This window comes from Bos indicus x Bos taurus, chromosome 13 (assembly GCF_003369695.1).
Source record: "Bos indicus x Bos taurus breed Angus x Brahman F1 hybrid chromosome 13, Bos_hybrid_MaternalHap_v2.0, whole genome shotgun sequence".
Lineage (NCBI taxonomy): Eukaryota > Metazoa > Chordata > Mammalia > Artiodactyla > Bovidae > Bos > Bos indicus x Bos taurus.
The window spans coordinates 12149042-12165797 of NC_040088.1; the positions used below are offsets into that span (position 1 = coordinate 12149042).

Genomic DNA, 16756 nt, shown 5'->3' on the forward strand with positions numbered 1-16756 from the left:
AATCAAAGTGCCAGAGAGGCTTCCCCGGAGCCTTTGGAGGGAGCAGGTCGCCTTTGACACCCTGGTGTCAGACTTCTCAGCTCTAGAACTGGGAGGCTATACATGTTTTAAGCCTCCTAGTTTGTGGTGTCTAGCTGCAGAAGTCCTAGGAAATCAGGATTTGTCCTTGGCTACAGGGAAGTTGCTTGACTGAGGGGCAGTGCCTGCACCCCTAAACAGCCCATATCCAATTAATAACACAGGGAGACAAAAGGTTGCCCCCCTTGCCTCAGTGAGGAGCCATGAAGTGGTGCATTTTCTGCTCCAGAGCACCTCTGGGATGAGGATAGCCTAATCTTTAGACAAAATCACATCCTGGCTCCCTAGTCCACCTTCTTCTGAGAACTTTCCTCCAGTTGGTCTCTGCACAAAATCCTTGTCTCCAGCTCTGCTCCTGGGACCCTGGGCTAAGACATCCTGCAGCACAGAGCACACAGCTGGACGGTGTCCCAGGGGACAGCTCGCTCTTCCTTTTTTCTCACAGAAGTCAGTTCATATTTTTATCTGAAGAACCAGCACTTGTTGCATTTTATTTTTCATTTACCTATACTTAATTTACAATGATGCATTAGTTTCAGATGTACAGCAAAGTGATTCAGTTATACACACACACATATTATTTTTTAATGGATCATTTAATATGATACCATTTTGTTTTATTTTATTATTTTTTTCACTTTTTGGCCACACTACATGGAATGTGGGATCTTAATTCTCTGACCAGGGATCGAAACCCACACCCCCTGCATTGGAAGCATAAAATCTTAATCGCTGGCCCACCAGGGAAGTCCCTATATACATATATCTATGTGTGTGTGTATTCTTTTTCAGATCCTTTTCTCTTATAGGTCATTATTAATACAAAATATTAAGTAGAGTTCACTGTGTTGTACATAAGTTCCTTGTTGGTTATCTATTTTATGTATAGTAGTACATCTATGTTAACCTCAGTCTCTTAATTTATCCCTCCTTCCTCTTTAGTAGCCATGTGTGTGTTTTCTATGTCTGTGGGTCTACTTCTGTGTTATATATAAATTCGTTTGTTTTTAAAAAAAAGAGAGCTCACTTAAAAAATTAATGATATTTGGCACAACTAATACAATTATGTAAAGTTTAAAAATAAAATAAAATTTTAAAAAATTAATATATTTATTTTAATTGGAGGCTAATTACTTTGCAATATTGTGGTGGTTTTTGCCATCCATTGACATGAATCAGACAAGAAAAGTGAGATGATAGGGAAGAATGTTCCAGCAGAGGGACCAGCACAGGCAGAAACACCTCCCACGACCTCTGTATCACTTGTGAGGGGAGCTCAGTAGTCAGGGAACCTGGAGAGGTTGGGAGAGGCCAGCTCTTGGAAGCCTGGTGTGACATTCTGGTGGACAGCAAGTGGAGAAAGACTGTGGTCTGTATTTCAAAGTACTTTCTCACCGTTAAAACTCTTCACTACTTGTGTGAACACCGTAGACTCTGCTCCTTATCTCTGGAGATAAGCTTCAAGCTGAGTCTTAGCTCATGTTAGGGATTTCTGCATCTGGCAGTTAGGGCTAATGTCATTCCATGTATCTTCCATATCTGTGGTTCTGAGATAGTTGACTATGATTGCTGCCAGGTTAACAAAGTACTGACTGGCTAGTTACCAGATCTGGCTTCTTCTCACCAAAACCACTTCTCTATGACCTTGAAAGATACATCATTTCATCCTCCTTAACTGTGGGGATCCTGGTCACAATAGACAGTATAATATAGTGATTACAAGCCCTGCTCTGGGATCTCCCTAGGTTTGAAACTTGGTTCCTTTTCTTACTTGTGATTGTGAGCCATTAACCTCCTTAAGCTTTAGGGTTTTTAAAATTAGTTTATAAAATGGGATTGCTACTATCCCTTGCCTGAAGAATGTGCCAGGATTAAATAAGATGATGCATATAAAGTTCTTAGCACAGTGCCTGGCACACGGTGGATCCTAAGTGCTCACTTTTACTCTGCTGAACTCACAGGCTGTGGATCTGAAATATAAGCACGCTTTTTATATTAACACTTACAGCACAAAGAGGGTTGGTGCAGCATTGAGGACAGGGGGCAGGCTTTGGAAAGGCCTGGGTTTGCACATAGTTCTGCTCATTCACTGTGTGAGAGGAGGAAGGTTATCTAAAGTAGCTAAGCCTTGGTCTCCTCACGTGTAAGATGTGTGCTTTGTGGGGCACCAGAGGAAAATGAATGAGGAAACAGGTAGAGCATTGTAAAATATTAGTTGCTGTGATTAGGGGTTGGGGGCAGGAGGAGAAGGGGAAGACGGAGAATGAGATGGCTGGATGGCATCACTGACTTGATGGATGTGAGTCTCAGTGAACTCTGGGAGTTGGTGATGGACAGGGAGGCCTGGCGTGCTGCGATTCATGGGGTCACAAAGAGTCGGACACGACTGAGCGACTGATCTGATCTGATCTGATCTGATGATTAGGGGACTTTCAGAAGTGAAGTCTCAACTTATAGTGTAGGTGTCTGAGCCATGCCGAAAGCAGCCATGGTTTCTCCTTATTAGGAGCTATGGGGGAAGAACTGGCTTGGCAAAGGGACACGGATGTGGTTCTTGATTCTTGTTACCTGTCGTCTGGGCAAATGAGAGGGGAGACTGACAAATACTCCTGGTGGTGGAGAGCACAGAATCCCAACAGAGGTCCCACTGGTTAGAGAAGTTCAACATTTAAGAACACTTATTTAATATGCTTATCTTTGGAATAAACACCCAATTCAGGTTTATTAGAGGACATTTGCAGAGACACACGAAAAAGAAAACAGTACTCATTTCCCCACAATCCTAAGGAAAAACCAACATTTGGTGTATTTCTACCTAGACATTTTAATAGGCGTGTTGGTGGGATTTTTTTGTTTGTTTGTTTTCCTTTAATTTAGTTAAAATTGGGCTTTTGTACCTTTGGAGAGTCTTATCTAAGGAGAAACTGTTCCATGGAAATTTTTCATGTCCAGTTTCAGAATAATTGCCAGAGTAAGGGTTAACCATTCACCGTGCAATTGCTTACATTTAAGCACAATCTAAATGCCATTGGGATTTCTGTCTTTTTTAAAACTTTGGGTTTTATCTTGGTTTGGCCTGGCATGAGGCAGGGATTCCCTTCTAGACTCTTACCTGAGAAACAAGAGTCTTGCGTTAGTAATCATCCCATGAGACTGATCCTTTTACTGTCCCAGTTTCTCCATCTCAGAGCTCATGATTTCAGTTCACCCTAGTGTGGACTGGGATCTATCATCAAGTTATATAGATAGTACATCTTCCTGCATTTTTCAGAATCTAAACTTGTCTATCTATTGGCTTTGCCAATGTACCACAACTTAGTTGTCTATAAACATCTTGAGATATGAAATATCCTCTTAAAGTCTTGTGTGTATTATACTGTTGTGAGTGGCATGCAGACCCCCTCAGTACGACTTCTTGGCTGCAATCCTGGTTCTTTAGATTACTAACCATTTGATGTTGGGCACGTTACTTAATCTGCATCTCTTTCTTCTGCTCAGAAAAATGTGAATCATAATATTATCTATCCCTAGAGTTGCTGTGAAGATTAAATGAGTTAATACTTTAAGGCACTAAAGCAGTGACCGGTTCATCAAAACGGTGCATCATTTGTTAGCTGCCGCTGCTGTCGTTTGCAGTTACTATTGCTATTATCACCTTCTCTTATATTCCTGTGTTTCAAACTGAAATGATGAAGTATGGGAACTGATTTTTCAGTCTTTTTGTTTTGCATTGATGAAGATCTATTTTTGTCTAGATGCTTGTGGGACTTTTTCTTTAGTCTGGTATTTCAAAATATTGCCAGTATGTTCTTAAGTTTGAGTCTCATCATTGATTATTCCTACAACCCGCTGTGCTCTTCGTAGTCTGCAAATTCAGACTTTCATTTAGTTCAAAAATTTTTTCTTTAGCTACGTCTTTGATTATTGTTCTGTTCCAGGCATTTGATGTCTTCTCCCAGACGTATTCAGTTCTTAGCTTGGATGCCCATCCACTGTTCTCTATAACACTTTCTTTCTTTCTCTTTGTCTTGCCACCCCAACCTCTTATTTTGGGAAAACTTATCCAATATTTTCTCTGTCCATTTAAACAAGTCATTAAATATTTATCGCACATTGGCCATAAGTTAAGGTTAGACACAAAGACTAATTCTAGTTGACATCCACTGCTAGATTGGATGCTATATCTACTTATTCTGCTTTCTACTTGGGGACCTCATGGGCCAGAGATGCATGAGGTGGTGCAGTCTACTGCTGGCAACATAGTCAGGGTAGAGTCGGTAAACATATTCACATAGAACCCTATGGTCCTTGGGAAAAAAATCAGATATTTTTATACTTTGAACCATCTTTCGTGCTAAAGATGAAAATATTGAGAACCCCCAAGACTGGGTGGTGTGTCCAGGGTCACACAGCTAACTAGACGTGGAGGACAAAGACTCAGGCCCTGGCCCCAAACTAGATTTTCTTCTCCTCTTCAATCTTCTGTGCTGTATTTGATATAAGAGCCTTGCATGCTGATTGGTAGAAAAGCTAGCCAGCATGAAGCTTTTTCAATATCTACTGTGTGCCTAGCCTTGCGGTCTACATGACTGAGGCGTTATGAAGCAGAATTGAAAAGAAAAATGGGCGTGGTTTGGCTCAAAGCAAAAGAAACAATATTCTAGTTGGGAAAAACGGCATGTGTGCAAGTGTGGATATGGCAGTGATTAAAAAATAGTCTCCGGGTACACGTGGCATGTTGGCGGGTGGGGCAGACTAGGGCGTTCCTGTGGAATGCTTCTCATATGCTTCAGTAAATGCTGTGCAAATAGAAAGGTGATCAGGAGGGAGGCAGAGGGTGATAGTGTCAGAAAGCAGTTTATGTTCACCTTAAACATACCTAAGAGCTCACTTCAATCTTAGTAGCATTCAGTTTTTCTCAAAATATTTGATTTCTGTCTGGATCAGACAATACACAAGCACAAACTTGCTCTCCAGCTATTTGAAGCACTTTTGCTCTCTGTAGGAATTTCTGGGGAGTCAAACTGTTACAAGTGCTCACAGCAGGAAAGAGAAAGACAGAATTGGTCTGGAGATTGCTGCCTGAGGATGAAGCAGAATTGCATTAAGGGGTCACTTCACCACCAACCTGTTGAAGGAGAGCCTTGACCGGTCGGGGGCAATTGCTGCCCAGGCCTCAGGGATGATGGCTCCTAGGGTTCCTGTTCTCAAAGTTCTTTGATTCCTGGTTGGAGGGAGGTCAGTACCATCTCCCAACCCAGATCTCATCTTCCTGAAAACCAGGCTCCCTCCCTCTTGATTTTGTTCCAACCTTTGTCAGCAAGGAGTACCATCAAATGTCAAACACTTCCTCCTGGCTTTGCACAGTTGATGGTGAGGGGCCAGGTATAGAGAGGTATTAGTCATTTCATATGTGAAAAGACTCATGAAAACACCAATAACAGAGGCCTCATGGACACTGAATCTGCTGGCACCTTGATCTTGGACTTCTCGGCCTCCAGAACTGTGGGACATAAATGTGGTTTAAGCCACCCAATCTGTGGCATTTTGTTATAGCAGCCCAAACACCTAAGACAGCCTCTGTGGAAGATTTCTACATATAACATTAAGTGGGCAGAGTCATGTTTTTTTCCTTTAAATATTTTAGCCCAGCTGTTGAATCTATGAATGTGTTGGGTGGGTCATAGTCATGGGAACCTAGACATTTGCTGTGCTTGGTCTGGTGGAAATCTTAGCATATTTATATTCACCATATATTTGGGAGCCTGGAAGCACTAGATCTGTGACCCCTACATCAAGTTCCATTTTCTTACATGGTAGTGCTCCCAGGCTTTAGCTCCTGCAACAAAGGGTGGCTTCAGGGTTCCTGAGAAGTGTCAGCTCTTGGGGGCATGTGGGCTGTCAGGAGAATCTCTGTGGATTTCTTTTATTCTCAGCATAGAATCTTTAAGAATTCATGCAAGGTCTTCAAAAAGGTTCATGAATTCCTGAAATGATGTACAAAACTCTAGGTAGTATGCTTATGTACATTTTCCTGAGGAGAAGAGTCTAGAATTTCTCACATTTCCATAGCATCCTGCATATCCGCCAAAGTTAAAGATGACTCGTATAGACTTCTTTTAATGATCTTTCTGGTTATCTGCTTCAGCATCTCCAGTATAGGAGGAGAAAACCATAGACAGAAATGCTACCTGGGCCCTGAGTTCTCAAGCTCTCTACACCTTCTAGCTTCATGGGCTCTTTCTAGTTCTTGGTTTCCTTTCTGCTGACTCTGGTGGTTGAATAAGATGGCTTCATAGAATTCTTGCCGTGTCTGGCTGAATAGCTCATCTCAGAGAGGAAAACTGAAACAAGCACAATCTTTCTGTGCATTATTTAAAAAGGCAAGTACCTACCAAAAAAAAAAAAAATCATTCCTCCCTTTTTTTCTCTTTGATCCACGAGTTCATGTGCCTTCTAAAGAATGCCAATTATAAATCAATAAATTAATAAAAACCGAAAGAACAAAAGAATAATCTGATGGCTTCTTGGGATCAGGTACAGGAAACACTGGGATGTAGTTTGTGATATATTCTTGAGTGATCACAGGGAAGGACAAGCCTGCATATGGACATGTACACTAGTGTGACATTTGAGATGGACACATTTATATCCTTGAGGGAATGTTTGTTACTATACTTGCACCTACCATCAGAAATACATGAAAAGAGACTAAGCATTTGGAGAGACTGATACTTGATTTTCTTTCTGATGGTCAGCAATTTACTGCTAATGCCTAAAGCAGGAGAGTAGAAACTAGGGTGGAAAGTCCATGGAAGAGAACTTATTGTAACCACTTGTTCAAGCCTTAAAGTATTGAAGTCTGCTGGTCTTAATTCTGTCCAGGGCCTGTATGTGAATAATTTTACTAAGGAATTGGGCAGCGTCATCACATAGCTACAAAAATATCACCTTTGGGGCCTCATTGGAGACTGATGGGAACTCTGGAGAGTAGATAATGGTGATCAAAGGGTCTATATATTTAAAATGCACAAAGGATGAGCCCAGAAATTATGTGCTTGCCAACTTAACTTCTCTACCTGGAACAAATTATCCAAAAATCAATTTGCAAACACCTTTGAGATAACAAGGCATTGAGTAATAACCTCCATGGGTTTGTAAAGAAAAGCATCTAGCTGGACTAATCTGCTTAATTTCCTCCTCTGACCAAATGGCAGGTTATAATAGTAGCAATTTGAACTTGTCCCTGAAGATCTGCTTCAAGTCATACTGAGAAAATATTGTCCATCTTTGCTTCATAGTGATTGTTCTTTTTCTGGAGAATTTTTGTTGCTAGATAATTAATTAGAAAACACTGAATGGGACCTCTCTTCCCAAAGCTCCCACTTGAGTTCCAAACTGAAACTGATACCTGCCTTAGTAGCCCAGAGGCCCTCCAAAAGTTCTTGAATGTAGCTTTGGTGTACTGCATCCCAAATGCCTTCCCCACCCTTACTTCCTAGTTCTACACCAAGAATTACTAACTTATTCATACCCTTGGATACATAACCCACTTCCTGAAAGTTGGTCCTAAGAAAATATAAGACAAGAAGGACTGGAATCATTTGCACAAAGATGTTTGTTGCAGCATTATTTACCTTTGCAAAACTTGAAACTACTCATGTGCCCCGTAATCAGAGCATAATTATTGTAATTACCTGATGCACTGTCCTATCACTACTAAAGACAGTGATGTTAAAATCCACATTGTATATAAGCAAAGTCCTTTGGTTGTAATAAATGAGGGGAGAAAAGCAAATCTTCTTTGAGTCTATGTGTTACTGTAACTACACACAAAAATGATTTAAGTATATGAATAGAAATTGGAATGGAACATGAAGATATAAAAATGGCAATTATATTGGGTGGTAAGGAAGGGGGATTGTTTTCTCTTTCTAATCTCTTCTTTATTGTTGTTCCACTGCTGATTTTTGCTACAAATAAAAATAAATATACCCACACTGGTTTGTAGACAATGGGTATGGAGAGATAAACAGCCTTCCAAAGGGAGAGCTGGTGTTGGAAGGCAAGCTGATGTGGGTTCCCTTTTGCCTTACCTGCTCCACTCTCTTTGTTAAGTGATATGATCACTTGGGTTCTCAGGTTTTTAATCCATCAAAATGGAAGTGCTAATATCCCAAGAATGGCAGTAATAATGCAAGTGAAATTTTCTGGTAAATAAGTATAAAGCAATTGTTAATTTCTGCAGCTTTGCCAGCAAGCTAAAAATTGCCAGGGAGAGGCCACCGTTAGTGCCTGTTGAAATTCTAGTCTATTTAGCTGAAGTTATAGAACTCAGTAGAAGAGAGGTAGCAACACATAGGAGATCCAAAATAGCTCAGCCCGGCTTTTCCCTTGACCCCTGATTTCCCACTGGCATCACTGTGATCATGACCCTCTCTCTGTGGAGGAAGTTATTAGAGTTGTGGAAGAAGCTGAACCCCCATTATGCCATCATCCTTTTGCTAATTCAGCTCCTACGACCATTCCACAGATCATCCACTAACAATCTGTGTGTTCCTATAAAAGAAGTGTTTGTAAACCCCTGACTCCCATGGGTTTTGAACCAAACTCTGACTTAGTAAAGGCTGGTTCTCATTTGAGGATAGAAAACAGAATATTAACCCAGGCAGCTTCGCTGTGTTCAGGAAAAATCTTTTCCTCACAATGACCTTCTTTATTTCCTTTCTTTAAATGAAGGTGTTTTGATGAAAGTGTTAGTCGTTCAGTTGTGTCTGACTTTTTGTGAGCCCATAGACTGTAGCTCACCAGTCTCCTCTGTCCATGGAGTTCTCCAGGCAGAAATACTGGAGTGGGTTGCCATTCTCTTCTCCAACCCAGGGATCAAACCTGGGTCTCCTGCATTGCTGGCAGATTCTTTATCATCTGAGCCACCAGGGAAGATTGAATATAGTTACTGAAGAAACATTGATTCAGGTATTTACATACAATTAGTTCATTAACTTAATTGATTTTAGGCTATTTTCTATGGCTGTATGGAATTCTGCCCTTTGTCCTCACGTTTGAAGTCTGTTCTGTAAACCATTTGGGTCTGACATCCTTTGCTGATTCCTGTCTTTCAGAGCCTCCCACGCCCATTGCCCCTCCGGAGCTGCTGGCCGTGGGGGCCACCTACCTGTGGATCAAGCCAAATGCCAACTCCATCATTGGAGATGGCCCCATCATCCTGAAGGAGGTGGAGTACCGCACGACCACAGGCACCTGGGCGGAGACCCACATCGTCGACTCTCCCAACTATAAGCTGTGGCATCTGGACCCCGATGTGGAGTATGAGATCCGAGTGCTGCTCACACGACCAGGGGAAGGGGGCACGGGACCACCAGGGCCTCCCCTCACCACCAGAACCAAGTGTGCAGGTAGGACCCTTCTTCCTGACTGTTTTGAGATGTTGTGCAGTTGCTGTGAGTGATGCTCCTCTTGAAGTTGTGACAGTCATTCCTCGACTTCTTTGATATGAGTGTGCATCCTGTTGGGGTAATAAGCAGTATTTGGTCTTGCCTTTGAGGTTCTGGAGGCATCTCTGGGGCCCTCCTGGCTTACCCTGTGAGTCTAAGAATCACCTAACTCTGGCTCTAGTTTAGCCTCTCTAGTCCTGGAGAGTTTCCTGGATCGGACAGTATTTCCTGGGACACTGGTTCTTTCTCCCCAAATACTCCTGGGACCTTTGGAGTATGTGCGGCTTCCTACTGCTGACAGCACCTCTGAGGACTCTTGGTTCTGAGTCTTTGAGGGGTCCTGATCTTGTTTCTTTGAGGGCTCCTGGCTGTGTCCCTGAAGGGTCCAGCTCCGGTTGTATCTCTGGAGGCTCCTGGCTCTGACTATGTGACCTGAGGCTTCACTTGGTCTATGTCTCTGAGTGCTTCTGATTCATCTTGCATATCCTGTGTCTTTCTGATTTTAGTTTTCTCCCTGGGCTGGGCTTGTGACCCGAGTGAGCTCTTGGTTTTAACGATGTCCTTGAGAGCTCCTAGTCCTAGTTCAGCCTCTGAGGTGCTCCTGGTGCCTTCTGGCTCTGAAAGCATCTCTCAGTGGATTCTGAAAATGCCTTCATCCCTCAGAGCCTCCTGCCTCTGTGTCCCTTGGGGGCTAGACTCTACTAGGAGTCTGGGTTGGGATGGTCTGTCCAGAGGTCCTCTGAATTCTAAATCCCTACAGGCTCCTGGCTCAATGTTTCCTTCAGCCAGGCTCTGACAGTTTGTCTGAAGTTCCTGGTGATGCTAAAGAGTTTGCTGACTAGAACTGTGTCTGAGGGTGTTCTTTGTATCCAACTGTATCCCCAAGAATCTAGGCTTCTGTGATGTTACTAATAAGGGGAGCTAGCTAGGATTATACCCCTGATTTGTACCCTTAGATGTCTGACTTCGAATGCAACTCAAGAAATTAAAAGGACTTAGTGTTAATGTGGGATTTTTTTGTGTTTGTTTTTGCAAATCACATTATTTATTTTATTTTTAAGTAACCATTCGATGTAAGTACTTTTATCTCATATATAAATGAAAGAATTGAGACAACATTTTTAAACGTTTTATCCAAAGTCATACAATTAGCCAGGAGCACACTCAGGGTTTGCACTAAGGTTTTCTGACTCAAATGCCGCTGATCATTGGTCACACATTGGTAAATACATAGAGAGAGCTGTGTGCCATCAGTTTGGTATATAGGGCTGGAGGTGCTCCAGTGACCAGTGATGTGGCAACATGAGCCATTGACCTCTGAGGGGGAAAGAATCCCTTCTGCCTTCTGGGTGGGGAGTGAAGGACCCATCAGAACAGTCATTTCCATGGAACAAAAAGAAAAATAAAACAGTTAGGCTATAGTAAAACATAATGTGTGCCTAAAAATCACTGCACTGTTCAAAGTTACACAATAAAAGCTTCCAGGTTCATGGAGAAAAGTGGGACAGGGTCACATCTTTCATTAGTGACATTCCCATAAGAGAGCAACCTAGTAAAAATGGCACAGCTGTACTTACACATGTTGATCTGTATACATGTGTACAGTCGTACAACTGTGATACAAATGGGGCATTACTTTGAAACATCCTGAAGTTTGCTTGTGGAAGTGGGTGTCAGAAAGGCCACAGTCCATGAGCTACTGGAAGGTGGTGGAGGAGGACTGTCTGAAAGTGGTGGTGAGTTGATCCACGTGTGGATCAACATGGCTTGTAACACACACAGTGAACAGAGGGAGCAGGGAGATACTAGAGGCAGGTGGGTCTGGTGTGTTCCTACGTGGTTCAGTCCAGCTGAGAGCAGTTTTCTGCTCTACTAGTGTTTCTGTGTGAAGCATCACACATAGCCAATGTGAAATTCATGTTATACTCACATTGTTCCCTAATGTGTCAATCATGTTGGAGAACATTTGCATTTTGGAAACAAGTGTTATAGTAGAATTGACTGTAACCACTTTAGTGCCTCTTGGTCCCCTGGAGAAGGGTATGGCAACCCGCTCCAGTATTCTTGCCTGGAAGATCCCATGGACAGAGGAGCCTGGCAGGCTACAGTTCATAGGGCTGCAAAGAGTCCAATGTGGCTGAAGCAATTGAGCAGCAGCAGCAGTGCCTCTTGGTAAAGCACGTAACCCAAAGTTGGTGAGTATTTCTATTGCTTGGGAATATTCCTTTGAGTGTTATTGAACCACTGTGATGAGTGGACACGCCATTTTCTTGATTGGTTTCAAAAACCAATCGTTGGTAGAATTCTTCATTGAAACCTGATTATAAAACTTACTACTTAAAAAAGACATAAGGATATGTTATTAAACCAGGTAATGCCTTATCTCAGCTTTGCAATTCAGTATTCATCCATAAAAATAATTGATTTGCTCCTGCCAATGAGACTTTTCTCTTTCCACAGGGTTTCCAGAGGTTTTGATCTTTATAAATGATATTCAGAGTACTTTAGCAGCCCCCGTGGACTTATTTGCTGATGATCATATAATACATTTTGAAATTCAATTGCAAGATGATCATCTCAATAAAAATTTACAATCTATTGCAAACTGTTGCCACGGCTGTGTAATGGATTTTACATGTTGAAAACACAATTGTCTGACTATCACTATAAAAATTATGAGTTGAAAACACTGTTTGTGGTTTTATATTTCAAAAATGTTGGTGTTTAAGTAAGTTATGCCTAAAATCTTGAATAACCCACGTCTTACAAAATGTGTCATCAAAAAGGTAATCTTCTTTTTCACAATTGCTGCTGCTAGTAGAATGTTCTTTGCCTCATAATTAATTTTTAAAAGAATTCTAGGGCTGATAGCCATTTGTAGGACTGCTTATTGGGGTTGGTAGTCTGAGCTTTTTTCCTCCCTTTCTCTCTTCTATTATTAATCACACTGGAAATGTACTCATTATTTTACAAAACAGAAAATGAGAGAATGTGGAGTGTGGAAGGTATAATTTCTACCCAGAGGAATTTACAGACTGGGTTAAGATTCAAACAAAACAGCAAAAAGGGTAAAACATAAAGTCTGGTATCGAAATAGCAAACTTTGTGGAGAAAAACAAGTTTGATGTGGAAAGAGCAATGCTGTTACATTGATCTAGAGTAGTGGTTTTCAAAGTTTTGTCCCTGGACCCACATCATTGGCATTGCCAGGGGACTTGTTAGGGATGCAAATTCTCAGGCCGTGTCCTCTGACCTAGTGAATCAGAAATTCTGGGGCTGGAGCCCAGAGATCTGTGCTGTAAGGAGCTCTTTGAGTGGTGCTATTGCACGCCCACATGTAAGAACCACTGATACAGTGACACACTCAGATACCACTTTGGTAGTACAGCCATCGTATTGTTTGATCCTTGAGGCAATTCTCAGAGGTAGATGGACAAATACTGAAGCACAGAATCATCAGACAAAACTTACAGATCAATTATGTTCTTATAGCTAAATCTCTTGACCTAAGGAACTGCCCATCAGATGGTTGGATGGAGGTTCCTCTGCACATGTGGGTGAGACTGAGTAATAAAGAGACTGGTAACAATGGAGACAAGCTGAGCATGAATGACCACCATGCACAGCCGCTATAGTCTTGCTCATCACATGTCTACTGAATCCCTTCCATGTGCCAAACTCAGTGCTAGGTACTAGAGGCAGCGGCTCGCAACTGGAAGCCACAAGCTCAGGTATCGAGAAGATGCCAGGGACCCAATTCAGCAAGGGCAGGTAGTGGTGTATTCTGGTTCTGCCAGGTTTGCCAGGTCACTAGGTAGATTCTTGGATGCACTGGGAGCAGATTCCAATCCTTAAGGTGAGAGTTAGCCATTAAACTGGAGCCTGCGTAGATTTATCCTACAGGAATATGGGAATGGAAGGATAAGAGAGCCACAGGTGGCACTCCAAGACTCAGATGCCTGGGAAATGAGCGATGGAGCTGTTTTCTGAGGTGGAAAGCACAAAAGATGGTTTAGGGTCAAGAAAGCCAGCCCAGGTTTGGCTGTGTTGTGTTTAAGGTGACACTGTGAGCAGGTGATGCCAGATGTCAGTCTGGAGCTCAGAGGACCAGCCGCTTCCCTCTTCTTCCATGAGAACTACCTCATTGCACCTGCATTTCAAAGCCAAAAGGACTTCTTTGTACCAAGGAAAGCAATTTAATTCTCTTTCTTCATGCTGTTCTCTTGAGATGCCTCATTCAGTTATTTTTTCGTTGTCATTTTGTTCCTTTTGCTCAGTTTACTCATTCACCGTCTTTTCTGAGATACAGGCCTGGGGAGCAAAGACGATAATGTACATCAAAGTGCTCTGAAAAGCTCAAAAGGCTCGTCAGATGCCTGTAATGAAACACGTCATTATTTGTGGCCATTATTATTATGGGTGTCATGATTATGAATCATGATATCAAGACAGAAAACCTTACTTGTCCACTTCTCTGGGTTGACTGGTGTTTGGAAGGGTGGGTCATCCCCCATGATGCTGTTTCATCATCCCATGGGAAATACCATTTCGGAACATAATGTATGTTGTAGCCTGGACTCTGGGAGGTTTTTCTGGTCTAGAATAGCAGGTGGTTTCCTCTGGCACATCCACAACAGCAGATAACCAGTAATAGGAGTTGGGCCCCAGAAGGGCTCTCTCTTGTCCATATCAGCCTCACCTTGAATGCCATCTCTGATGAGATGCTCATGTTCTTCCATGGAAGACCAGGCTACTGCTGGGAATCTGGGGTAGTTACTATTATCCAGTACCCAGTGTTAGCCTAGTTATTGTTAAACTCTGGATGGGATCCTACGTAGGAGCAGAGAGCATCCATTAGATTGAAAGAGTAGGGACAGTAGTCAGGCTGTTGTCATCAACTGTCTTGAGTGCTCATGGAGAATCACGGGCATTGGCATTGAGAATGGGGCCCAAGGTCAATAAGTGGGAAGGTAGGTGAGAAAATGAGAGGTGCACAGATCAAACTGATCCAGACGGGCCCTGCATCTTTTCTGCAGGTACCACTGTTAGTGGCCTGAGCACTTGCCTGTTGATGTCTTAAAATCATCCCCCAGCATCACATGGAAGAGACTCTCCCTCATTTTTACCCAAATCTGCCTCCACACAACACTCACTCACAGATCCGGATCTTATTCTCAGGTGGCATTTTCCCCCTTATCTCAAAAATAGGTCTTCAGCAACCTAAAGTTGTCTCTCTTGTGCTCCAGAAATCGCTTTCCCCTCAAAGCCCTTCTTTAACCAGACCCTGGGCAACTCTCTTCACATCAGAGTTATGGAATCACACATCAACCACCCAGCAAGCCAAGTGATCACACATCCCCCGAGATTGCTTACTCTCGGAAATCAAGGGGCCCTTGCCTGGGAATCCACTTCACCATGGTCTCAGAGAGTTCAGGCTAAGTGAAAAGCAACTTGATACAGCCAGACACACGACTGTATGAGACGAGCTGCTGATTTGGAGGGCTCTCTGCCTGTTACCTCCACTGGAGGGTTGATTGCACATTATATTTTATTTACATATTTATGGGTTTCTACTTGAAATGATATGTGTCTCCCTCTCTCTTTTCTCCAAGGGGATAAAAAAGAGAAATTCCAATTGCTGGACTCAATGAAGTGAGAGTAGTCATTAGAATTTAGTGAAAAGAATAGGGGCTTTAGAGCTAAAAAGGTTCTGATTTTGATTTCAGGCTGGCACTTGCCAGCTGGATGAGCACGGGTGAATTATTTCTGTCGGTGCCTTAGTTTCTTTTCATCTATTTGCAAGAGATGATACTTGGACTATTTTGTTATGGAGCTTCAGTGAGACAGTTCATCTGCCTAGCAGAGAACCCAGGGTAGAGAAGCCCCTTTTAACGAATATTCAAATATTTAGAGATAATCTCAGGCCTGAGAAGATTTCCTCACTGTAGCGTGATGGACTCTGCTGGAAGGGATTTCTCTAGTTGCTGTTCTCTGTACTTTCTCAGCAGTGGATTCCTGCAGAAGCTCTGGTGAGTGGCTGTGCAGGTCTTCTGGGGTCTTTTGAGTGGATTCAGTACCCTGAAGGGGCTGCAATGGTACCTGTTGATGGGAATGGGAATTGTCGCTTTATAGTTCTGTCTCTAGTCTTAAGAGAGAGAAGCATGTTTCCTAGACCCTTCTCTCTTTTGGAAGGCCAAGGCTAGTACAAATGAGGCCTTGCAAATAGGGAATGGAGGCAAGACCTGACCCTCTGCGATGAGCATCTTTGGGTGGATGTGTTTTTAGTCTAGGGCAGAATGTATGGAAACAAAAAGAAAGAGGAATTCAGGATCTAGAAAATAAAACAGAGTTTTGTGAGGCTCTTGCTTTCATTTCTATAAGCCTCAGTTTCACTCTCTATAAGACGGGGGTAGCATCACCTGGCATAACTTTTAGGGCTCTGAATTAGAAGTACATGGGGACTTCCTTCTGGGCAGGATGGTGGTATGAGCACAGAAACATCTGACTCCGTCTCTGCACTGCCAAGATCCTGGCAGGAAGCTCCATAAATTTTAGGGAAACACAGCAGAATTAGCCAATAGAAGTCCGATCACCATTGTACCCAGAATCAAAGCAAAGTCTAAAGACCAAGAAGCTCTTTAACACTGAGAAACCAGGGGAGGGGCCTCCCATGCAGGGCACTGTTGCCAAAGCAGTGCAGGTCATCCCAGACTGATGGCAGCCACAGAAGAGGAACTATGACCACCGCTTCTTCTTTTTTTTTATCTTTTTTTTTCCTTTTTTTTTTCAGGTTTTAAATTTTATTTTATTTTTAAACTTTACAATATTGTATTAGTTTTGCCAAATATCGAAATGAATCCGCCACAGGTATACCCGCGTTCCCCATCCTGAACCCTCGTCCCTCCTCCCTCCCCTCCCCTCCCTCTGGGTCGTCCCAGTGCACCAGCCCCAAGCATCCAGTACCGTGCATCGAACCTGGACTGGCGACTCATTTCATACATGATATTATATATGTTTCAATGCTATTCTCCCAAATCTCCCCACCCTCTCCCTCTCCCACAGAGTCCATAAGACTGATCTATACATCAGTGTCTCTTTTGCAGTCTCGTACACAGGGTTATTGTTACCATCGCTTCTTAACAACGATTTGAAGGGATGCTGGCTCTTCCTTCACGTCCCCTCCCTCCTTTCGCTGCCTCCGCTGCTTTGCCACTTCCTTCTTT

At 42.7% G+C, this 16756-nt stretch overlaps 1 protein-coding gene across 10 annotated transcripts in view; it reads left to right on the forward strand.

Moving 5' to 3' along the window:
• The window catches only part of PTPRT (protein tyrosine phosphatase, receptor type T), a 1160479-nt gene that overhangs the window by 529600 nt on the left and 614123 nt on the right, over positions 1-16756 (forward strand). For all 10 annotated transcript variants that reach the window (XM_027558515.1, XM_027558516.1, XM_027558518.1 and 7 more), the window contains exon 7: positions 9201-9494. In XM_027558515.1, coding sequence (XP_027414316.1) covers positions 9201-9494 — 294 coding nt within the window. The remainder of the gene's footprint in view (positions 1-9200; positions 9495-16756) is intronic.